General features: G+C 41.9%; 1 protein-coding gene across 8 annotated transcripts in view; it reads left to right on the top strand.

The window, feature by feature from the left end:
• Positions 1-8,364, top strand: part of LOC112267286 (ral GTPase-activating protein subunit beta-like) — a 69,255-nt gene extending 60,891 nt beyond the window's left edge. For 6 of the 8 annotated variants that reach the window (XM_024445554.2, XM_042300706.1, XM_042300705.1 and 3 more), the window contains exons 27-30: positions 3,867-3,972; positions 4,217-4,295; positions 5,503-5,651; positions 6,614-8,364. In XM_024445554.2, the coding sequence (XP_024301322.2) occupies positions 3,867-3,972; positions 4,217-4,295; positions 5,503-5,651; positions 6,614-6,828 (549 nt within the window). In that variant the 3' untranslated portion in view covers positions 6,829-8,364. Of the gene's footprint in view, positions 1-192; positions 298-1,102; positions 1,573-1,677; positions 2,626-3,866; positions 3,973-4,216; positions 4,296-5,502; positions 5,652-6,613 lie in introns of those variants that run through there. The other 2 variants (XR_006079263.1, XR_006079264.1) reach the window with 2 other exon arrangements.
• Positions 8,365-22,618: the final 14,254 nt, after the last annotated feature.

Genomic DNA, 22,618 nt, shown 5'->3' with positions numbered 1-22,618 from the left:
TCCCCACATACGTCAAGATGGCCACCATTGTTCCTGTACCCAAGAAGGCAAAGGTAATTGAACTAAATGACTATCGCCCCGTAGCACTCACTTCTGGCATCATGAAGTGCTTTGAGAGGCTAGTCAAGGATCATATCACCTCCACCTTACCTATCACCCTAGACCCACTTCAATTTGATGTTTTGAAATCAGCGGAACACAATGGGCCAAACCAGCTGTCAAACTAAACGGGAACAACACCGGGTGTCTTTTAAAAGGGGTTACAGTCTGCCTTGAACCTTTCATCCATGTATACAGGTAAGAATCTAGCTATAGCTTCAGAGATTATACATTTCAATTTTTTTCAGAAAGTTGTTTTCATTGCAAGCTAAAGCTTGCTGTTAGCTAGCCAGCTAGAGTTCGATGGCTGGCTTGTTAACTAACATTGAACCTAACGTTATTTGGTTAACTTTGGCTTGCAATCAGTTTGTATTGCTAGTAACGTTACTCTATGGATTGGTATTATAGTTAATTGTTTTGCTTGCTAACGCCATCGCTCATCCATATATTTATATGTACATATTCTTATTCATCCCTGTTATATTTGCGTCAATTTGTTTGTGTGTATTTGTTAGATTACTTGTTAGATTTTACTGCATAGTCGGAGCTAGAAGCACAAGTATTTCGCCACACTCGCATTAACATCTGCATGTGACCAACAAAATTTGATTTGATTTTGATGACCCCCGCTTGTTATTAGCTAGCTAATGTTAGCAGAGGTTAGGTGGCTGGATTGCTATCTAACATTAGCTTATGTGTATGAGGTGTGTGTAACGTTAGTGATTTCTCAGAATGCCATTTCGCATGGCTAGTTATGGCCTAATGTTAGCTAGCTAACTATCTAACATTGAACCTATTGGTTAACTTTAGCTAACTATGACAATCTGTTTGTATTGCCAGTTAAAGCTTGCTGTTAGCTAGCCAGCTGACGTTAGATGGCAGGCTAGCTACAGTAGCTAACATTACCTGTATGAACTGTGTGTAGTGATGTTATCGCAGAATGCCATTTCGCATCTATTGTATAATTATGCTAAAATATTTGTATCTGGAATTTGTCTTTCAGCATCAATCAGTAGAACCGGCCTGACTCTAATCCGCCAGCCAGTCATCAAAAAGAGAGCTGGCCCAGGCAAGCAAAGACGGCAGCGCAGTCATCAACTACATGCACCATTTCTTCACTAACTACATAGATGAAAAAACAAATGTGGACCTGAATTGTGATAACTGCAGTGGCCAAAACAAGAACAAGTTTGTGATCTGGTATTGTGCCTGGTGGACCATGCACAAGCTCCACCACAATCTGGACCTTCACTTCCTCATCACAGGCCACACGACAGGTGCTTCGGCCTCATCAAGCAGTGATTCAGAAAGACCAGAGTGAACACTTTGTCTGAGATTGCTGCTGTTGTGAAGGACAGCACTGTGACAGGGGTCAACATCCCACAGCTGGTTGGACTGGAGGATTATACGGTGCTGGTGGAAAGCTATGGCTGACTCCGTACTGCCACAGATCAAGCAGTACCAGCACTTCAGGTGAAAATATTTTCATTGCATTGTATGAGGTTATTCTTCTTATATAAACTTGGGAGGTGAATTGATGTTGTGCAAGGTTGTAATGTCTTTGATTTGTTGTTACAGCTTTGATGCTCTGGAGCCTTGGTGTTGTTCACGCCAAGGAGCGTTCGCACTCAGTTGGGACCAGGTTTTAGCTGCTGAGCAACTCTGACATCCCATAGATGGCATGCCTATACAAGCACCACCTGGACTGGACACAGCTAGACAAACATATATTTTTGAGAAGATCAGGGTGTTTTGCGACGGACCAGTCATCAGCACTATCTGCAGTGCCTCTATTCAAATGACTCTCCTAACACACACGGCATACATTGCTGCAACAATTTTGGGGGTTTATCCTGCTGCTCAGCCACTTTACCCCCGATTGTATGCATATAACTACCTCGTCTATCATTGATATCATTATTGATAATGTTCTTGCACATTCTGTATATTTGATATATATTGACACTTTCTGATATTGCTACTATGCAAGTAACTATTTGGCTGTACCATTTACAGCTGCAGTAGAGACCATCCACTTAGCAAGACTTAGCAAAATATTGATACATATAAAATTAATATTTATGTGTGGTCGTAACATGATTTTGTGACATACCACAACAATATCATGTGACCGTATCAAGTGTCCAGCACATAAATACATGGCGCATGCATCTGTTTATGTACTGTACATGTGCAAAATAAATAAACATATGTGCAATACTGTGATAAGTGCACGTGTAACAGTATATGCAAATGTTCTGGTGTGAAGGCATTTGGGCAGTGGTGTAAAGTACTTAAGTAGTACTTTGAAGTATTTTTATTTAAGTAATTTTTGTGGTATCTGTTCATTACTTTATTTATATTTACTATATTATATACTTTTATATTTACTATATTATATACTTTATTTATATTTACTATATTCGTAAAGAAAAAAATTTACTTTTAACTCCATACATTTTCCTTGACTCCCAAAACTACTTGTTGCATTTTGACAGGAAAATGGTCCAATTCAAACTTATCAAGAGAACATCCCTGGTCATCACTACTGCCTCTGATCTGGCGGACTCATTAAACACAAATGCTTTGCTTGTAAATTTTGTCTGAGTGTTGGAGTGTGCCCCTGGCTATCCATCAAAAAAATAATTGTGCCGTCTGGTTTGCTTAATTTAAGGAACTTGAAATGGTTTATATTTTTTACTTTTGATACTTAAGTACATTGTGCTCCTGGCTATCCGTCAATAAAAAAAAATATATAGTAAAAAAAATATAATTGTGCCATCTGTTTTAATCTAAGGAATTTTAAATGGCTCACTTTTACTCAAGCAATTTTGTACTTTTTCCACCACTGGATCTGGCTGGGGGTTGTAGCATTTCTTTTACATGACTCATCAATTTAGACAAGTGTATCTGGGTAACTGTCATCTAATATTTATAAAATATTTTTATCTGGACACTTTCTGTTTTACTTGGAATTTTTCCTTATTGTAGGCTACTACCACTGTCTTCATTTTTACTACATTACTCACTGTTTTGCACATGACCTCATGTGAAATCTTAAAGAGATGGGTGGGGCTGGCTTAAGAGGGTGTGAACAATGGGTGTAGACAAAGGAGAGCTCTCTAGTAGGTACCAAAACATTCAAAGGTCCTCTTCTCAAAAGTGACTTTACAAGTGTATCACCTTTCAAAGTATACTTACTTTCCCATTGTTCCTCAAAAATGCTGTGTATGATATACCATTTTGTAGCTCTGAGTCTCTACTTTTATCCAATATAAAAAATTGCTGCACTGGCGTAACTAGATGCACAAGCATTTCGCTACACTCGCAATAACATCTGCTAACCATGTGTATGTGACAAATAAAATGTGATTTTATTTGCTTGTTTCTAGCCTAAAGCATCGCTGATTAAAGCGTAGTTATAGATCGGTTATTATAAACTGCGTATTTAGAGCCCTAAATGCTGATTGGCTGAAAGCTGTGGTATATCACACCGTATACCACAGGTGTGTGAGAACATTTAATTTTACAATTCAAATTAATTTATAATAGTAATAAGGCACCTTGAGGGTTTGTGGTATATGGCCAATATACCACGGCTAAGGGCTGTATCCAGGCACTCCGCATTGCGTTGTGCATAAGAACATAACACCCCCTTATTGCTTAAATATATTTGGGATATTTTTTTTTTCCCCTCAAATTTTTTAAGTCAATTAGGGGTGTGCGTTTTGCTATTTTTTTCTAACAAGGGCTCGTCTGTCCCTCAGAGTCCTACGGTGAAGTCTAAGAAGATGCCTCCCGGCAGGACCATCCCTCCAATGGGACCAGAGACCAAAGTACTGGTGGTCTGGGTGGAGCGCTACGATGATATCGGTAGGCTAACCTCCTGCGTCCCGCTGAAACTGACCTCTATTGGCAGCCATTTTGGTTCTTTATAAAAATTATTGGATTACAGTTGATGAGTCTATTCTATAGAACTATTTTAGATATTTTATTGAGAAGTATTTGATAGAAGAATGTACTTATTTCTGGTAATTACTGACTTCAGTTCATCTTAATAGATTTTGTGCACCTAATAAGTTTTAACCGCAGTGTATGTTGAATTCTTGTATTGTAGAGAACTTTCCCCTGGCTGACCTGCTGGTAGAGACGAGCACTGGAGTGGAAACCACGGCCAACAGTAGCACCTCAACAAGGTACTACAGGCTCCCATCCATCACTACTCAACACAGAGACTATGTCTGACATTTTTTCCAGCTGTGAAGTCCTTGCTTCCTCCTCCTTCTGTTCCTCGCCTCCCTCTCAAATCTCATTGGAAAAGAAGGTCAAGGGAGGGACCATTGGATCGTCAAGGATTTGACAGCTAGAAACTTTTTCAGACATACTTAAGAGTTGAGTCGATAGAGAATTGAACTGAGAAAGCAGTTGCTACAACAATTATGGAACATTGCAGATTTGAGGGATTCTCAATCAATCAGTCAAACAAAATTGTCTTTTACTTATTCATATTCACGAAGTGTTCAGAATTTATTTTTAGCAAGCGAGGGTGACAATGATAAGGACAAAACACCTAGAAATATACGTATCCTCTTCTGACATGCTAGGTAGATGCCAAGTATATACCACCACCAAGACCAGTCAGTGCAAGGTGTCGTGATGTGGGCTCAGCATGGTGGCGGGGGGACCAACGGGGTCAGACGAGTACTAGTGTTTATGTTGCAGAGACAGGGCAGTGTAGGTCAGGGGACCTTGCCAGGTCAGCATATAGAACAGGAGACATGCGCAAGGGGTCGAACTAGAGGCCGTACAGAACCAAAGCCTAGCTAATGTGGATGGTGGCTGACCACAGAAGGCAGGATGGTAAGAGGTGCTCATAGCGCCTCTGCGGCGGGGACAGTGTCTCATATCTGCTCTGCTCCACCTTTCTTCTCTCCCTCGTCTTCCTATCTGCCTCTCCCTATTTCTCAAATTAATTTTATGTCATATGTGTCGAATACAACAGGGGTAGACTTTACTGTGAAATGCTTGCTTATGAGCACTTTCCCAACAATGCAGAGTTAAAAAGTAAGACACTTTAGCAAAAATGGAAATAGTAACACAATAAAATAACAATAACGAGACTATATACTAGGAGTACCTACCGGTACTGAGTCAAGGTGAAGGGGTACGAGGTAATTGAGGTGATATGTACATGTATGTTGGTATAAAAGTGACTAGCCAATCAGGATCGATAATAAACATAGTAGCAGCAGTGTATGTGAAAGTGTGTGTATTGGAGTGTCAGTGTAATATGTGTAAGTGGCGTCCATTGAGTGTGCATAGAGGCGTTACAAGAGAGGCAAATTAATTTCTACCTCACTATGCCTGTCCAACCCTCTTCCTCCTTCACCCCCCCTTCCTCAGACTCACGACGTCCGGTCAGGATGTGCAGGTGATCTTCATCCACCCTCTGAAGACGGGCCTGTTCCGGATCCGCCTGCATGGGGCCCTGGGAAAGTTCAGCATGGTCGTCCCCCTGGTGGACGGCATGGTAGTCAGCAGGAGGTCACTAGGTGAGAGAGGTTGGGGGTGAGGAGTTGTTTTGGGGCAGGGGGTGTGTGTAAAGGTACGGGTAGGGGAAGGGTGAAAGGTGTGTGTGAGCTATCACGGTGACTTTTGACTAGTACAACTGTGTGTGTGCGTGCGAGAACAAATTGCCAGTGTCTGCAAGAGATGCTGCACTCTTCAACTATGATGTCTGACATACAGTATCACTGTTGAAGAATATACATGAGTTATGCCAGAGAGAGTGAGATTGCTACCAGGCGGTGATCTTAGAGACCCCAGTCCCGCTTCTCTTCTTCACACATGCCAAATGTGGGTGTGAGTCATCCCAGATGCAGATGCCTAGCATCAGGCCTAGCTCCACCACGTCTCTCTCCAAGTCGGTGCTGAGCCATCGGTCATCTCTCTCCCTCTCTTCTATTACCTCTTTTCTCTCGCTCTGAGTTCCTGGTGAGGCAGACTGTAATAATATATGCTGTTTAGCAGACGCTTTTATCCAAAGTGACTTAGTCATGTGTGCATATATATGGGTAGTCCCGGGAAACCAACCCACTATCCTGGCTCTGCAAGCGCCACAATCAACGGTGTGTGTACCTTTCTCCCACTCTCTCCCTCCCACTCTCTCCCTTGCTTCTCACTCTCTCCCTCCCCCTCTCACTCACTCACTCTCTCCCTCCCCCTCTCACTCACTCACTCTCTCCCTCCCCCTCTCACTCACTCACTCACTCTCTCACTCACCCCTCTCACTAACTCTCCCTCCCCCTCACTCACTCTCTCCCTCACCCCTCTCACTAACTCTCCCTCCCCTCACCCCCTCCCTCCCTCCCTCCTCTCTGCCCCCCCCTCCCTCCCTCCCTCCCTCCCTCCCTCCTCCCTCCTCTCACTCTTTTCCTCCCTCCCACCTCTCACTCTCATCCCTCCCCCCCCTCCCACCTCTCACTCTCATCCCTCCCTCCCACCTCTGTCTCAGGGTTCCTGGTAAGGCAGACGGTGATCAACGCGTGCCGGCGGAAGCGGCTGGAGAGTGACTCGTACAACCCTCCACACGTGCGTCGGAAACAGAAGATCGCCGAGGTGGTGAACCGCTACCGCAACAAGCAGCTGGAGCCCGAGTTCTATACCGCGCTCTTCCAGGAGGTCAGCGTGAGCAGCCTCGACCGTGACCCCACCCCCGATGAACTTTGAACTTTCACCTCCCTCCCCACAAGGACTGCAAAGATTCTTTATATTTATAAAATGTTTATCTTCTTCTTTACTTTGTTATTTATATTATCAGCACTTGGTGGCCACGTTCCAAGTCGACAATTTAGTTTTTCCCCACCCCGCGCTGCAACACTGCTCATCTGCAACTTACTCTAGTTCTACCCAAGCCTTGTAGGACTCTTTGATGGGGTCTGGTTGTGGTACTAACATCACCTGGCTGCGAGGCGTCAGGCTTGGGCAAAGGAAGCACCTTTAGCTGTGAGGAGAGGGTATATGCTTAAACAACTGACTATAAACTTGTGACACGGCACGTGGCAAAGTGATTGCTGTCGGCGCTCAATTCAAAATGGCTTCCACTCTGTGGCTGTGACTAGTTCCCACAGCCTTCTCACTGTGGTTTTTCAAGTCCGATTCTTCTGTTTGCTTTTCTATGAAATGCATCAGTCTGTCCATTTCCCATATTTAACAGTTTTTTTGTTTATTATGTTGGTATGGAATGGAAAAGAGAGGTCAAAACATCCAACTTTTTCATTGACGAAACAACGACACTACAAAAACTAATATTTACAAAACTCAAATCTCACTTCAGTAAATTGTCATTTTTAACTTTTGGTTCTCTCTTCCCACAAACATAATTGTACCAGTTAGCTAAAATGTATAGTTCTGCTTTTACTTTAAATCTCAGGTAGTTTGAGCCTTTTATATTCATCGGTATCTGGGTTGTTTTCTTTAGGCACGAAAATGAAAAAAATATATATACTAAAATAGGGAGAGACTAGCGGAACTTGTATGTTTTTCCATTGCAAACCATTTTGCTACTGTGCCCTAATGAATGCGACCATGGTAATGTACTCAATGCACTCCCAACCAACTGTGACTAGAGTCTGGTTTCAATAATGGACTTTTTTTGGCATAGAGAAAATACACCACTGCCTACGCCACTACTTTATCTGCTTGAATAAAATACAAAATAGTAGCTAGCAAGATGAAGATCACAGAGGTCATTTTTAATGAGTGCATTTCGCAAGTGGCTAGTTTGCATCAACTACCTTAATTGAAACCCCTGCAAAGGTGTTGCCTGCCAACTGGTTTTGAATTGCAATGTTCTGGCATGTCTGTCTCGTCATTTTTTGGGAGAGTCCCCAGATATGGTTTATTTTACTTATCGACGTAAGCAGTGACGTACAGTAGTTATTCTATCCCAAAATATTCCGTAATTTAAAAACAGACCCTAGTCACTGTGTCGCCACGGGTCGGGTTTTCGAGACTAACAAACTGACCTTGTTTTGGGCTTTTAGTGCACTCTAAAACGTGTGGCATTACACATTCACTGAAGCTGATGGTAGTCTCGATATGGAACTTCAGGAAGTCAAAATCACTGATGGATTATACTTTTTTTTGGTATGGATTTGAAAATGAAATCCTTTATAGGTTTGTTTCTTCCCGTGTCAGATAAAAATGCAAAATATGTATACATATAAAATACATTTTGATTGGTGATATAAAAGGTGAGTTTCAGTTGATTGTTTGTTATTTACAGTTGGAAATATGATGATCTTGGTTGATTGAAAAAAATGATTTGTCATGAGCACTGTGTTTAACATCCCATTCCAGATGTGATACTTCAGAAGCTGATACATGCCGCCATTTTATGTCTATAATATTTCCATGCCAATATGTCCAGCCTAGAACCAAATTCAGAGCATTAAGTCACTAATGTGTAGCTGCAGAGGTTGTACTCATCTTTTTTAGTGTCTTTATTTGTGTTCGACTTCGAGACAACATAACTTATCGCTATTAAGGGCTGAAACATCAGTTTTATCAAGTTATTTTTGCAATGTTCTGTTAAGGGTTGGACGGATGCAACTGACGGCCCTGTTCACTACTGTGTATGCCACTGGATCTGTCTTAGACACAGATTTTATACATTGAACAAAAATATAAACTCAACATGCAACAATTTTAAGATATTACTTAGTTACAGTTCATATAAGAAAATCAGTTAATTGAAATACATTCATTAGGCCCTAATCTATGGATTTCACATGACTGGGAATACAGATATGCAGCTGTTGGTCACATATACAGTGCATTCAGACCCCTTGACTTTTTCCATATTTTGTTACGTTACAGCCTTCTCCTACAATGGATTAAATCGTTTTTCCCTCATTAATCTACACACAATACCCCATATTGACAAAGCAATAACAGTGTTTTTGTAGCCATGAGTCTTCTTGGGTATGACTCTACAAGCTTGGCACACCTGTTTTGGGGGAGTTTCTCCCATTCTTCTCTGCAACTCCTCTCAAGCTCTTTCAGGTTGAATGGGGAGCATTGCTTCACAGCTATTTTCAGGTCTCTCCAGAGATGTTCGATCGGGTTCAAGTCTGGGCTCTGGCTGGGCCACTCAAGTACATTCAGAGACTTGTCCCGAAGCCACTCCTGTGTTGTCTTGGCTGTGGGCTTAGGGTTCTTGTCCTGTTTGAAGGTGAACGTTCACCCCAGTTTGAGGTCCTGAGTGCTCTGGAGCAGGTTTTCATCAAGGATCTCTGTACTTTGCTCCGTTCATCCTTCCCTCAATCCAGACTAGTCTCCCAGTCCCTGCCATTGAAAAACAGCCCACAGCATGATGCTGTCACCACCATGCTTCACCGTAGGGATGGTGCCAGGCCTCATTCCGGCCAAAGAGTGCAATCGTGGTTTTATCAGACCAGAGAATCTTGTTAGGTACCTTTTGGCAAACTCCAAGCGGGCTGTCATGTTCCTTTTTCTGAGGAGTGGCTTCCGTCTGATGGTTCTACCATCTCCACAGAGGAACTCTGGAGCTCTGTCAGAGTGACCATTGGTCACCTCCCTGACCAAGGCCCTTCTCCCCCGATTGCTCAGTTTGACCGTGCGGCCAGCTCTAGGAAGAGTCTTGGTGGTAACAAACGTCTTCCATTGAAGAAAGATGAAGGCCACTGTGTTCTTGGGGACCTTCAATGCAGCAGAAATGTTTTGGTACTCTTCTCCAGATCTGTGCCTCGACACAATCCTGTCTTGGAGCTCTACCAACAATTCCTTCGACCTCATGACTTAGTTTTTGCTCTGACATGCACTGTCAACTGTAGGACCTTATATAGACAGGTGTGTGCCTTTTCCAAATCAAGGTCAATCAATTGAATTAACCACATGTGGACTCCAATCAAATTGTAGAAACATCAAGGATGATCAATGGAAACAGGATGCACCGGAGCTCAATTGAGTCTCATAGCAAAGGGTCTGAATACCTAAGTAAATAGGGTATGGATCAGAAAACCAGTCAATATCTGGTGTGACCACCATTTGCATCGTGCAACACAACTCCTTTGCATAGATTTGATCAGGCTGTTGATTGTGGCCTGTGGAATGTTGTTCTACTCTTCAATGGAAGTTGCTGGATATTGGTGGGAACTGGAACACGCTGTCATACACGTTGATCCAGGGCATCCCAAACATGCTCAATGGGTGATATGTCGGGTGAGTGCAGGCCATGGACGAACTGGAAATGTTTTTAGATTGTGTACAGATCCTTGCGACATGGGGCCGTGCATCATCATTCTGAAATATGAATGGCACAACAATGGGCCTCAGTATCTCTTCACAGTAGTACCTCTGTGCATTCAAATTGCCATTGATAAAATGCATTGTGTTCATTGTCTGTAGCTTATCCCTGCCCATACCATGACCCCACCGCCGCCAGGGGTCACTCTGTTCACAACGTTGACATCAGCAAACCACTCTCCCACACAACGCCATACATGCTGTTTGCCATCTGCCCGGTAAAGTAACCGGGATTAATCTGTGAAAAGTACACTTCTCCAGCGTGCCAGTGGCCATCGAAGGTGAGCATTTGCCCACTGAAGTCGTTTACGATGCCGAATTAAAGTCGGGTCAAGACCCTGGTGAGGACAACGAGCACGCAATGCAGTTCAGCTTCCCTGAGATGGTATCTGAGAGTTTGTGCAGCCCAGATCCTGGTCTGGTGTGGTTACACGTGGTCTGTGGTTGTGAGGCCGGTTGGACGTAATAATTCTCTAAAACAAGGTTGGAAGCGGCTTATGGTAGAGAAATTAACATTCAATTCTCTGGTAAAAGTTCTGGTGGACATTCCTGCAACTTTACATGTTGCGTTTAGATTTTTGTTCAGTATAAATCTTTTTTTATTATATGTAAAATAACTAGTCTTTTGCATGATATTTGTGGTGATCCACTGTGACATTTGGATCTTCTGAAAATAAGATTTCCTCCACTTTCGTTCCATAGATCACTGATTGTGTTACATTTAATTTGAAAAGATTTACATGTTCTTTACTGTTAAAGGAAAAGCTCAATTGTACTACAGACTGACCAATTTAAAGACTTACTGAGTTATGTTTTTCCCCCAGAATAATATTAGTCATTTTTTTAGGTTATTTGCTTTTTGTCCTGTGTTTTTATGAGGATCAAGAGGGGGAAAAAATACAAAAATGTAAATTCAGTAAAATGTTAGCCCAGTCCCAGATCTGTTTGTGCTGTATTAATTCCAACATAAGAATTTGTGCTTTCCAGCACAAACAGATCTGCGACAAGGCTAGTAAAATGTCCCATAAGGCATAAATTCTGGTGTCAATTTCCTAGTGTCAAGTTTTTAAAATCTGGAATGTCCACTCTATTGCTGATCAAATGGCTTCAATTAATATAAATTATCAAATTAATCGATACTCTAGCCAGCTATTGTGCTCTGCAAATATTCTACCAACTCGATGGAGCCACATGGAACGGAACTAGATTTTGTCCCGTTCTTCGTAAACGTCTAATTTGTTCTGTAAATATTGAAGGTATCAACTTGAATAAAGTTGGAAGATATGTACATACTGAGCGTGTGAAGTACATTTCAGTCGTCTGTCCCTCCATTACGAAAGGCACAAAAACGGCTTGTTTGTATTTATGCCGTTTTATTATGTGTCCATAAGAAACACATTGGATATTGAATGTAACACAATGTAACGAATAAAGATTTTAATTAACTTTTTATGCTGTGTGGTTCTCTTCTTACACAGTTGTAGTCAAAGTAGTCTGTTTCTATCACTTTTTATGTATGATCAAACTTTAGATGAGCAGAAAACAGACAATGATGAACTCATGTTATTTCATACCTTTCTGTGTGGCCTCAGCCTGAGAGTTGACCGACCAAGCTTAAACACATTTTTTACCTTTCCAAAACGAATAATTGTGTTTCACCTGAACTGCCCTATTCAGACTTAGTGGTAGTCACGCCCATAAAAAATGTAATTACAGTAGAATTATAGTAATTGTTATACATAGTCACATGGGGCTATATGTTCTCATATGAATAGGCCAATAAAAGCGTAGGCCAGTTGGAATTTATGTTAATCTCCCATTCCAAATAAAGATAGGAATTATAAAACCGTATGCAAAAACTAGGGTGAGAGTGTCCTGATCTTGATCCTGGGTCAGTTTTGCATTTTCCCACTAAGGATTAAGGTTAGTAATGCAAGAGAAAAGCTGATCCTAGGGGAAACGTTACCCCTGAGGCAACAATCTATCTTTGTGTGACTGGAGCCAGTGGGGGGCAGCAGAGAATCAAGTTGTATTGGTCATGCTTTGTAAACAACATTGAAATGCTTACTTTTGGTCCTTTTACAACACTTCAAGTTAGAAATACAAATTAGAAATAGTGAGATGAGGAATAAATACACAATTAATAAAAACGAGTAAAAATAACATGGCTAAAGTGCTTTCGGAAAGTATTCAGACCCCTTGACTAACAGTTTGTTACTTCAAACATTTTTTATTTAACCTTTATTTAACTAGGCAAGTCAGTTAAGAACATTGTTTTTTTTACAATGACGGCCAAACCTTCCCCTAACCCGGACAACGCTGGGCCAATTGTGCGCCGCCCTATGGGACTTCCGATCACAGCTGGTTGTGATACAGTCCGGAATCGAACCAGGGTCTGTAGTGACGTCTAGCACTGAGATGCAGTTCCTTAGACCGCCGCGCCACTCAGGAGCAGTCTTATTCTAAAATTGATTAAATGATGTTTTTTCCTCATCAATCTACACACTACCCTATCGTGACAAAATGAAAACAGGTTTTTAGACATTTTTGCAAATGTATTGAAAATTCAAAACAGAAACTTTATTTACATAAGTATTCAGACATTTTGCTATGAGGGTGTATCCTGTTTCCATTGATTATCATTCAGATGTTTCTACAACTTGATTGGAGTCATTCTGTGGTAAACACACCTGTCTATATAAGGTCCCACAGTTGACAGTACATGTCAGAAAAAAACTAAGCCATAAGGTCGAAGGAATTGTCTGTCGAGCTCCGAGACAGGATTGTGTCGAGGCACAGATCTGGGGAAGGGTTCCAAAAAGAGTGAGAGTTTCAAGTTCCTTAGTGTCCACATCACCAACAAACTATCATGGTCCAAACACACCAAGAGAGTCGTGAAGAGGACACCACAACCTCTTTTCCCCTCAGGAGACTGAAAATATTTTAAATGGTTCCCCAGATCCTCAAAAAGTTATACTGCTGCACCATCGAGAGCATCCGGTTGCATCACCGGCATCCGACCGTAAGGCGCTACAGAGGGTAATGCGTACAATTAATCAAATGGCCATCAGGACCATTTACATTGACCCCGCTCCCCAACTACTCGCTGTTTATTATCACTTTACCCCTACCTACATGTACAAATGACCTTTACTAACCTGTACCCCCGCACATGTACCGGTACCCCCTGTATAAAGCCTCAATTTTGTTTTTTTTATTGTGTTTACTTTTTATTATTTTTTACTTTAGTTTATTTACAAAATATTTTCTTAACTCCATTTCTTGATCTGCATTGTTGGTTACAGGCTTGTAAGTAAGCATTTCACGGTGAGGTCTACAGCTGTTGTATTCGGTCAATGTGACAAATAAAATGTTATTTGAAAAGTCTATTCAATAGACATGTATAAAAGCAACAGATTCCATTAATAAGAAGGGGCTAGAAGCGTCTTATATGGTGAGCTACCGAGTGGCTTGGACACGCAAGCCCCATACATTGTGAAGGACTTAATTCTTCCTGCTGCCGCAGATATGGCTGGGAAATGGCCAAAAAAAAACTACACAGACAATATCTTCATCAAACACTTTCACTACACATCAGTGACATTTTTTTTTATTTAACCAGGCAAGTCAGTTAAGAACAAATTCTTATTTTCAATGACAGCCTAGGAACAGTGGGTTAACTGCCTCTTCAGGGGCAGAACGACAGATTTGTACCTTGTCAGCTTGGGGGTTTGAACTTGCAACCTTCCGGTTACGAGTCCAACGCTCTAACCACTAGGCTACCCTGCCGCCCCACATGACAGGAGATGTTTTGAAACAATTACTGCTTCAGCTGGATGAGTCAACAGACGTGGCGGGCCTGGCACAGCTCCTGGTATATGTCCGTTACATTTATGGGGGGGTCAATTAAGGAAGACATCCTCTTCTGCAAACCACTGGAAACCAGGACAACAGGAAAATGGACTTTGGTGGTCAAGATGTGTTGGTATCTGTACTGATGGCGCAAAAGCCATGACAGGGAGACGTAGTGGAGTGGTAACGCGCGTGCAAGCAGTTGCTCCCGACGCCAATTGGGTATGCTGCAACATCCACCGAGAGGCTCTTGCTGCCAAGGGAATGCCTGACAGCTTGAAACATGTTTTGGACACGACAGCGAAAATGGTTAACTTTGTTAAAGCAAGGCCCCTGAACTCTTGTGTATTTTCTGCATTATGCAATGATATGGGCAGTGACCACGTATCGCTTTTACAACATACAGAAGTGCGCTAGTTATCAAGGGGCAAGGTATTGACACGCTTTTTGAAATGAGAGACAAGCTTAAAGTTTTTTTTACTGACCATAATTTTCACTTATCTGACCGCTTGCATGATGACAAGTTTCTCACACGACTGGCCTATCTGGGTGATGTTTTTTCTCGCCTGAATGATCTGAATCTAGGATTACAGGGACTCTCTGCAACTATATCCAATGTGCGGGACAAAATTGAGGCTATGATTAAGAAGTTGGAGCACTTTTCTGTCTGTATTAACAAGGACAACCCACAGGTCGTTACATCATTGCATGATTTTTTTGTGCGCAAATGAACTCAAGCTTATGGACAATGTCAAATGTGATATAGCGAAGCAACTGAGTGAGCTGGGTGCGCAATTACACAGGTACTTTCCAAAAAGGGACGACACGAACAACTGGATTCGCTATCCGTTTCATGCCCTGCCTTCAGTCCACTTACCGATATCTGAACAAGAGAGCCTCATCAAAATTGCAACCTGTGGTTCGGTGAAAATTGTATTTAATCAGAAGCCACTGCAGATTTTGGACAGGGCTGTGCTCAGAGTTTCTTGCCTTGGCAAATCGGGGTGTTAAGACACTGAAGCCCTTTGCAACCACGTACCTAAACTAAGCAAAAAAAGAAACGTCCTCACACTGTCAACTGCGTTTATTTTCAGAAAACTTCACGTGTAAACATTTGTATGAACATAACAAGATTTGTCAACTGAGACAAACTGAACAAGTTCCACAGACATGTGACTCACAGAAATTGAATAATGTGTCCCCGAACAAAGGGGGGGGCGGGGTCAAAAGTAAAAGTCAGTATCTGGTGTGGCCATCAACTGGATTAAGTACTGCAGTGCATCTCCTCCTCATGGACTGCACCAGCTTTGCCAGGTCTTCCTGTGAGATGTTACCCCACTCTTCCACCAAGGCACCTGCAAGTTATTGGACATTTCCAGGGGTGAATGGCCCTAGCCCTCACTCGCCGATCCAACATGTCCCAGACGTGCTCAATGGGATTGAGATCCGGGCTCTTCGCGGCCATGGCAGAACACTGACATTCCTGCCTTTCAGGAAATCACACACAGAACGAGCATTATGGCTGGTGGCATTGTCATGCTGGAGGGTCATGTCAGGATGAGCCTGCAGGAAGGGTACCACAATGAGGGAGGAGGATGTCTTCCCTGTAACGCACATCATTGAGATTGCCTGCAATGACAACAAGCTCAGTCCAATGATGCTGTGACACACTTCCCCAGACCATGACTGACCCTCCACCTCCAATCGATCCTGCTCCAGAGTACAGGCCTCGGTGTAACGCTCATTCCTTCGACAATAAATGCAAATCCAACCATCACCCCTGGTGAGACAAAACCCGCGACTCGTCAGTGAAGAGCACTTTTTGCCATTCCTGTCTGGCCCAGTGACGGTGAGTTTGTGCCCATAGGCGACGTTGTTGCCGGTGATGTCTGGTGAGGACCAGCCTTACAACAGGCCTAAAGGCCCTCAGTCCTGCCCCTCTCTGCCTATTGCGGACATTCTGAGCACTGATGAGCACTGATGTCACGCAGGTGTGAGGTTCGGATGTACCGATCCTGTGCAGGTGGTGTTACACGTGGTCTGCCACTGTGAGGATGATCAGCTGTCTGTCCTGTCTCCCTGTAGCACTGTCTTAGGTGTCTCACAGTATGGACATTGCAATTTATTGCCCTGGCCACATCTGCAGTTCTCATGCCTCCTTGCAGCATGCCTAAGGCACGTTCACGCAAATCTCCATCTTTTTTTGGGGGTGTTTATCAGAATCAGTAGAAAGGCCTCTTTAGTGTCCTACGTTTTCATAACTGTGACCTTAATTGCCACCCGTCTGTAAGCTGTTAGTGTCTTAATGACCATTCCACAGGTGCATGTTCATTAATTGAAGATCTGTGAAGTTTTTATGAATGATCTTTGAAAGACAGGGTCCTGAAAAAAGGTCAATTTATTTTTTGGCTGAGTTTATGTGAGAGTGGAGTCTCGGCCCTCACTAGCATGAAAACTAAATACAGGCACAGACTGTGTGTGGAAAATGATTTAAGACTCACTCCAATACAACCCAACATTGCAGAGATATGTGCATCCTTTCCAAAACACCCTTCTCATTAACCTGTGGTGAGTTATTCACAATTTTAGATGAACAAATAAGGTGTTATATGTAAGATGGTTAAATAATTATTTGTGCCCTGGTCCTATAAGACCTCTTTGTCACTTCCCACGAGCCGGGTTGTGACAAAAACTCACACTCATTCTTAAGTTTAATAAATATATCGTATAGTGTGTGTTTGGCAGGCTTACAATGATGACAAAAAACAACATTTGAGAGTGCACGGACCCTGGTGCTAGAGGGGGGTACGCAGATTATACAAAGTTAGGGAACCACTGGTCTATTGGTATAAGACATGCTTAAAACAATTATGTCCAGCAAGTTATTCTAGTCTATCTTTTTCTGCCTGGAACTCCAAGAGCTAAGGAGCATTTTTTAAGGTTAGGCCAGCGGAGAGTCAAAGGCAATAAGTTAGAAGCCTATTATGCATAAACCCATCATGAATTAGACAAATATAAGGCTAATACTGCATTGAATGTAGGTAGGCTAGAACATCTATATATAATCAATCTTGAACAGGAGTATCTATTTTGGATGCAATTTGAATGGAGTTGACAGATTTACTGATTTAAAGCAACGATAGGCTGTTTTAAAACTCTGCAGCTATTATAAAAAATATATATAATCTTTGCAATTAAAAAAACAAGGTGACCCCTGAAAGCCAGATGGAGATGGATAAATTACACTCAAATGTGGTCTTTATATTACTGTAGCATAGGCTATCACAAGAAAAAAAGTTAACATGATGAGATGATACTGTAGGTCTACATGCATTGTGAACAGTGCTCCATACAGAGATGGATGTCCCCACCCTTGCACATTGATTCATCATGCATAGGCCGTAGAGAAGCCAGATTTAGACATTGCATGTAATTTAACAGTTACATTTCACGCAATGCTGTTCATATAAATAATTTATTATAATTAACCAGTTTTTCACAGTTATTTATCCGGCTAAAAGGGTTTGTTTTTGAGCGGTAAATCCCGGGGGATCTCGGAAACCGGGTTCCCTCCATTCAACCCTTGTGTGAATATTTTCTGATGGCACTTTACCTTGTCTTTAGGACCATAATGTAAAGTGAAATGTGAGCTGACACCATAACTGCAATGTATCTAAACAACACGACTTTGTCCTCCAAACAACGCCCCTAACGCATGTTTCTCTTCTCTATGGTTTTTAAGTGGTCCCCGCGGCCTTCACACACAGCCCTATGCAGCTCAAGAGTGTTAATTCACACTCACAGCAGCTCATAACGCCTAGAATTGGTGTGAGCGGGGGGTGGCTAACTATGCAGGTAACCTTCAAATAACTACATTCCTTTTTTTATCATTAATTCTGAGCCAGTTGGAATATCGCCAAATAGAAAGACGTAGCATATTTTACCACACAGTTATTTATAAAGCATTATAAGGCCTCGTGCTCAATGCATTAATACTGTATGCTCAAAGTAAAGTGTTACCATTAAGGCCATACAACATAGCTGGTAGGAATGTGACAGACAGAATGTGACAGTGTTTGTAGATTAATATAGATGATGAGAGACAGAGAGGCTGCACAAAATGACATTGAGCAGGTACTGTCAAAGGTAAGATTTGAACAAAGCTAAATTGGTATGATTTAAATATTTTCATCTTTAGCTGCAATTTTAGTGGCTTATATTTAAGCAATAAGGCCCGAGGGGGTCTGGTAAATGGCCAATATACCAAGTCTAATGGCTGTTCTTAGGCACGATGCAACACAGAGTGCTAGGACACAGCCCTTAGCCATGGAATATTAGCCATATATCACAAACCCCCAAGGTGCCTTATTGCTATTATAAACTGGTTACCAAATGTTTTGTCACATGGTACATGGTCTGATATACCACAGCTTTCAGCCAATCAGCAGGGACCGAACCACCCAGTTTATAATGCATAACATACTCTCTAGCTGTACTTAAAAGCATGGCAATGCTTTCTGTAGCGGAGTTTGGCGAGAAATACTAGAAGATATACAGTCTGTGTCTCAAATATACCGTCTCTATCCCCTATATAGTGCACTACTTTTGACCAGAGCAAGTGCACTATACAGGGAATAGTTAGCTAAATAACTGACTGTTTTTTTTGCACAGTCAATCTCCAGCAAAACTGATGCCGGAGGAATTTTTATTCACATATTCTACATGAATACTGGTAACCAAGGTAAACATTGTCAGAGACAACAACTCCCCCTAATTGGGTAAGAAGATGCTGTATCATTTGCTTTTTCAATTTAGGTATTCAACAATCCACCTGGGGACTTCACTATTCCACAGTAGTCTTTACCTCCAAATCCAGATTGAAATCCAGAATGTGTCTGTTATACTCCTTATTAGGCTGTGTACAGTACACCTACCTACAGTATCTATCCCAAGGGACATTCAGGCAAAGCTGCTGAGTCATGGTCTGCCTCTTGGGGAGTAGTTTATCGTTATTTACGTTCGTCCTCCACCTCCCTACCACCCACTGTACGCTCCTGCTGAATGTGCACACCCCTCACCCCGTCCACGACCCCCCTTAGTCTTTCCTGACCCGGTCAACCTCTGTGGCTTGATGCGGCCCCTTCGTCAATGTCAAAACCCCATATTAACTGGCAACCCGCAGTTGACTCCCACAATACCTGGCAACCACAGCAGTGGTATAGCTGCAGTGGCGGTGCCTTGCTTTCTCTCTCCTAGTGTGGGGATGGGTCAGCATCTTGGCAAGGTCTGCAAAGGCCTGGGCCAGTTCCATGCCACATCATCTTAGCCCTCCGAAGCACTGCTGCAACCCGTTATGCTACACTTTTCTACCCCCAAATCACCCCTTTTCTTCGCAATGTCAGCAATGTTTTAGCGGATTTTAAAATTAAGAAGGGGGTGGAAAAATGCCCTCTTTTCAGTTTTATGGGCATAGCTGAAAAGTGGAGGTACGCTACGGTCCCTGGGACCACAGTGTTGATAAAACCAGGAGGACAGAGAGGATGGAGGGAAAGGACTGCAATATTACATGTTATAAGCAGCCACTCAGACGAGTTCTCTGAAATCGGAGTAGATAGCCAGAGTGAATTTACGAATGCAGGAGATATGCTAACTGGATAACAGTCTTTCAAGTTCGTGCTAGTTATTAACCAAATGACACCTGCATCTCTAGCTGTGTATACCCACCAAAAAGAGATATTGGGAGGAAAAAAGTCACTCACCCACTCCTCCAATGACATGACATCCTCCTAGCAGCTAGCTAGCTAACGTTAGGCTCTGTGTTTTTAGCTTGCTACATAAATAGATACTCTAGTCTATTAGCCACATTATGATGGACTTGTGATCAATGCCCTTACTAGTTTGATTATATTGACATTCCCAGTCTTAGTTACATTTGTCTGTTTTTGTCCAAAATATTGAGTCATTGAAAATGAAACAGTGCATCCCGAATGGAGGCAGCAAACAATTTCAGGCCAGCTGTGATTTACAACCTGATAGCAATATTTTTTGGACTACCAAGAAATGTATTGGTGAATTATATTAAATCATGCATTGAACTGCATCCATCTATTCTTCCAACAATGCCTTGGTGTACGTCATGGAATGTTGAGTCAAATAGAACTTATTTTTTAAAACCTCTTATGTAGTTGGTTTTGTAGCATAAACTGGGAATTTGATATTTTTGATTGTTTTTTGAGTGTTTGTTTCATATCTGCAAAGTAGTTAAACCGCTGTCAGTTTCACTTTAACTTTTTGCATTTTTTTTATAGATAAGACAGTATATGGGCTCAAAGGTGGGTCATAGGTGCTTATGACAAGTCTCGTAATGCATTATAACGCAGTACACCTGCCTACATTAAAGGGGCCATATGAGTGAAGTGTTACCGTTCACTTTCTATTTTTGTGCCAGTATGGTTAATTAAAGCGCAGCTTCTATTCGTGAGGCCAAACCCTCCTATTTTCTTCATACATCTCTATTTTATTACATTTGAAAACAGAAGTTCTATGGATTTTTTTTGCCTGACCTAGTATTTTTCTGACACTGAAAGAGGTCCACTGATATTTTATTGAATTACTTATTTGGATTCATTACTGCAATATATGCTTCCCAATGTGTTCATTAGAGCAATTCTTGCACCATTACTAGAAGTTTACAATATCTAACAACATTTGAGTAAATAACATATGTGAGGTCTAGATTCATTCATATTCGCACGGCTCCCGGCGTTATACGCGTCACAGACAATTGGCTGCATGGACTCGCATGAACACTGGAATGTCTGGTGTAATCTAAACCTCTACTAGGCTGATAGAAATACCTCGTTATTTAGTTCAATAATTTTCAATGTGAGTGTCATTATTTAGTAGAAGCCCACACTTTCTCATTCTGAACTTCTGGTAGACGGCTGTGGCTTCGTGACAATGACCATAGAGCAGCCGCTCACTGATTTGACAGCTCCAACGTAGTTACACCTCGGTCATCTCGCCTAAATAAAAGCAATGATCTGCAGGTATTGGTTATCGCGGGTTAAAGCTGAACTGATTGAATCTAGGCCTGAGTGTTTTAGGCCTGTTCAAAACAAAGCCATTGAATGCATGCATGTTGTACTATTTATTCTAACTACACACACACATCCACAAGTCCAGTCTCACCTACTGTAAGCCCAAATATGACCACTCTTCCCCATCATGGCTTCCATTCCAAATGTGAGAACATTTTGTTTTTTACACCCTGTAAACAGCCTGTCTATTCTCCTCCTTTATGTGCACTCTGGCTACGTTCCTGCGGAGCAGAACAGTATCCTGGCAAAGGATTCTGGGAAAGCAGGAAGGTCAGAGGCACCAGCCAGACCCAGCCTGCCACTGAAACAAAAGTATACAATGTGAACATTGGTATTATTCATATGTCTTATGGACGTTATTTCCTAAGGCCCCTATTCAATCAAACACTCTGAAACCCATCTACAATAAATACATTTACAGTACTGGGTTTCAGGGAGAAGTCAACAACAATATTCCTCTTGAGCTGCAAAAATGATTGTTTGGATCCATGTTGCCTACGCAACAAAATCATGCTTATTGTGTGACATACAGCTACATACATTCAAACATGTTTTCCTACTGTACAATATCCTGACAATCAGATTGAACCCTGGTACTCCGTTATCTCTGTAATAATATGACAGACTATCCACTCAATATCATCGCAATCACAAAATACGTAAATGATGCATGTATATATAGGCCTACTTGGACTGTTCGGGAACACTTGACATATAGAGGGTCTATTGAGAAATGCGATTAATCCACATATAATGATTGAACAATTTTTCAGAGACCTGTGCGAGCTCCAAGGTCACAAATCTATACTGAACAAAAATGTATCCCCAACATTTTAAAGTGTTAGTCCCATATTTCATGAGCTGAAATAAAAGATCCCAGAAATGTTCAAATCAAATTTTATTTGTCACAGGCGCTGAATACAACAGGTTACAGTGAAATGCTTAAGCCCTTAACCAACAATGCAGTTAAGAAAATACAAAAAAGAGAGACAAAAGTAACAAATAATTAAAGAGCAGCAGTAAATTAACAATAGCAAGGCTATATCTAGGGGGTACTGGTACAGAGTCAATGTGCGGGGGCACCGGTGTCGAGGTAATATGTACATGTAGGTAGAGTTTTTAAAGTGACTACGTATAAATAATAACAGAGTAGCAGCATTGTAGAAGGGGGGAGCAATGCAATTAGTCTGGGTATTAGATGTTTAGATGTTCAGTAGTCTTATGGGGGATCCCTAGTC

Source organism: Oncorhynchus tshawytscha, linkage group LG02 (genome assembly GCF_018296145.1).
Source record: "Oncorhynchus tshawytscha isolate Ot180627B linkage group LG02, Otsh_v2.0, whole genome shotgun sequence".
Lineage (NCBI taxonomy): Eukaryota > Metazoa > Chordata > Actinopteri > Salmoniformes > Salmonidae > Oncorhynchus > Oncorhynchus tshawytscha.
The sequence above is the reverse complement of the archived record's forward strand: the minus strand, read 5'-3'. Positions and strand labels throughout refer to the sequence as shown.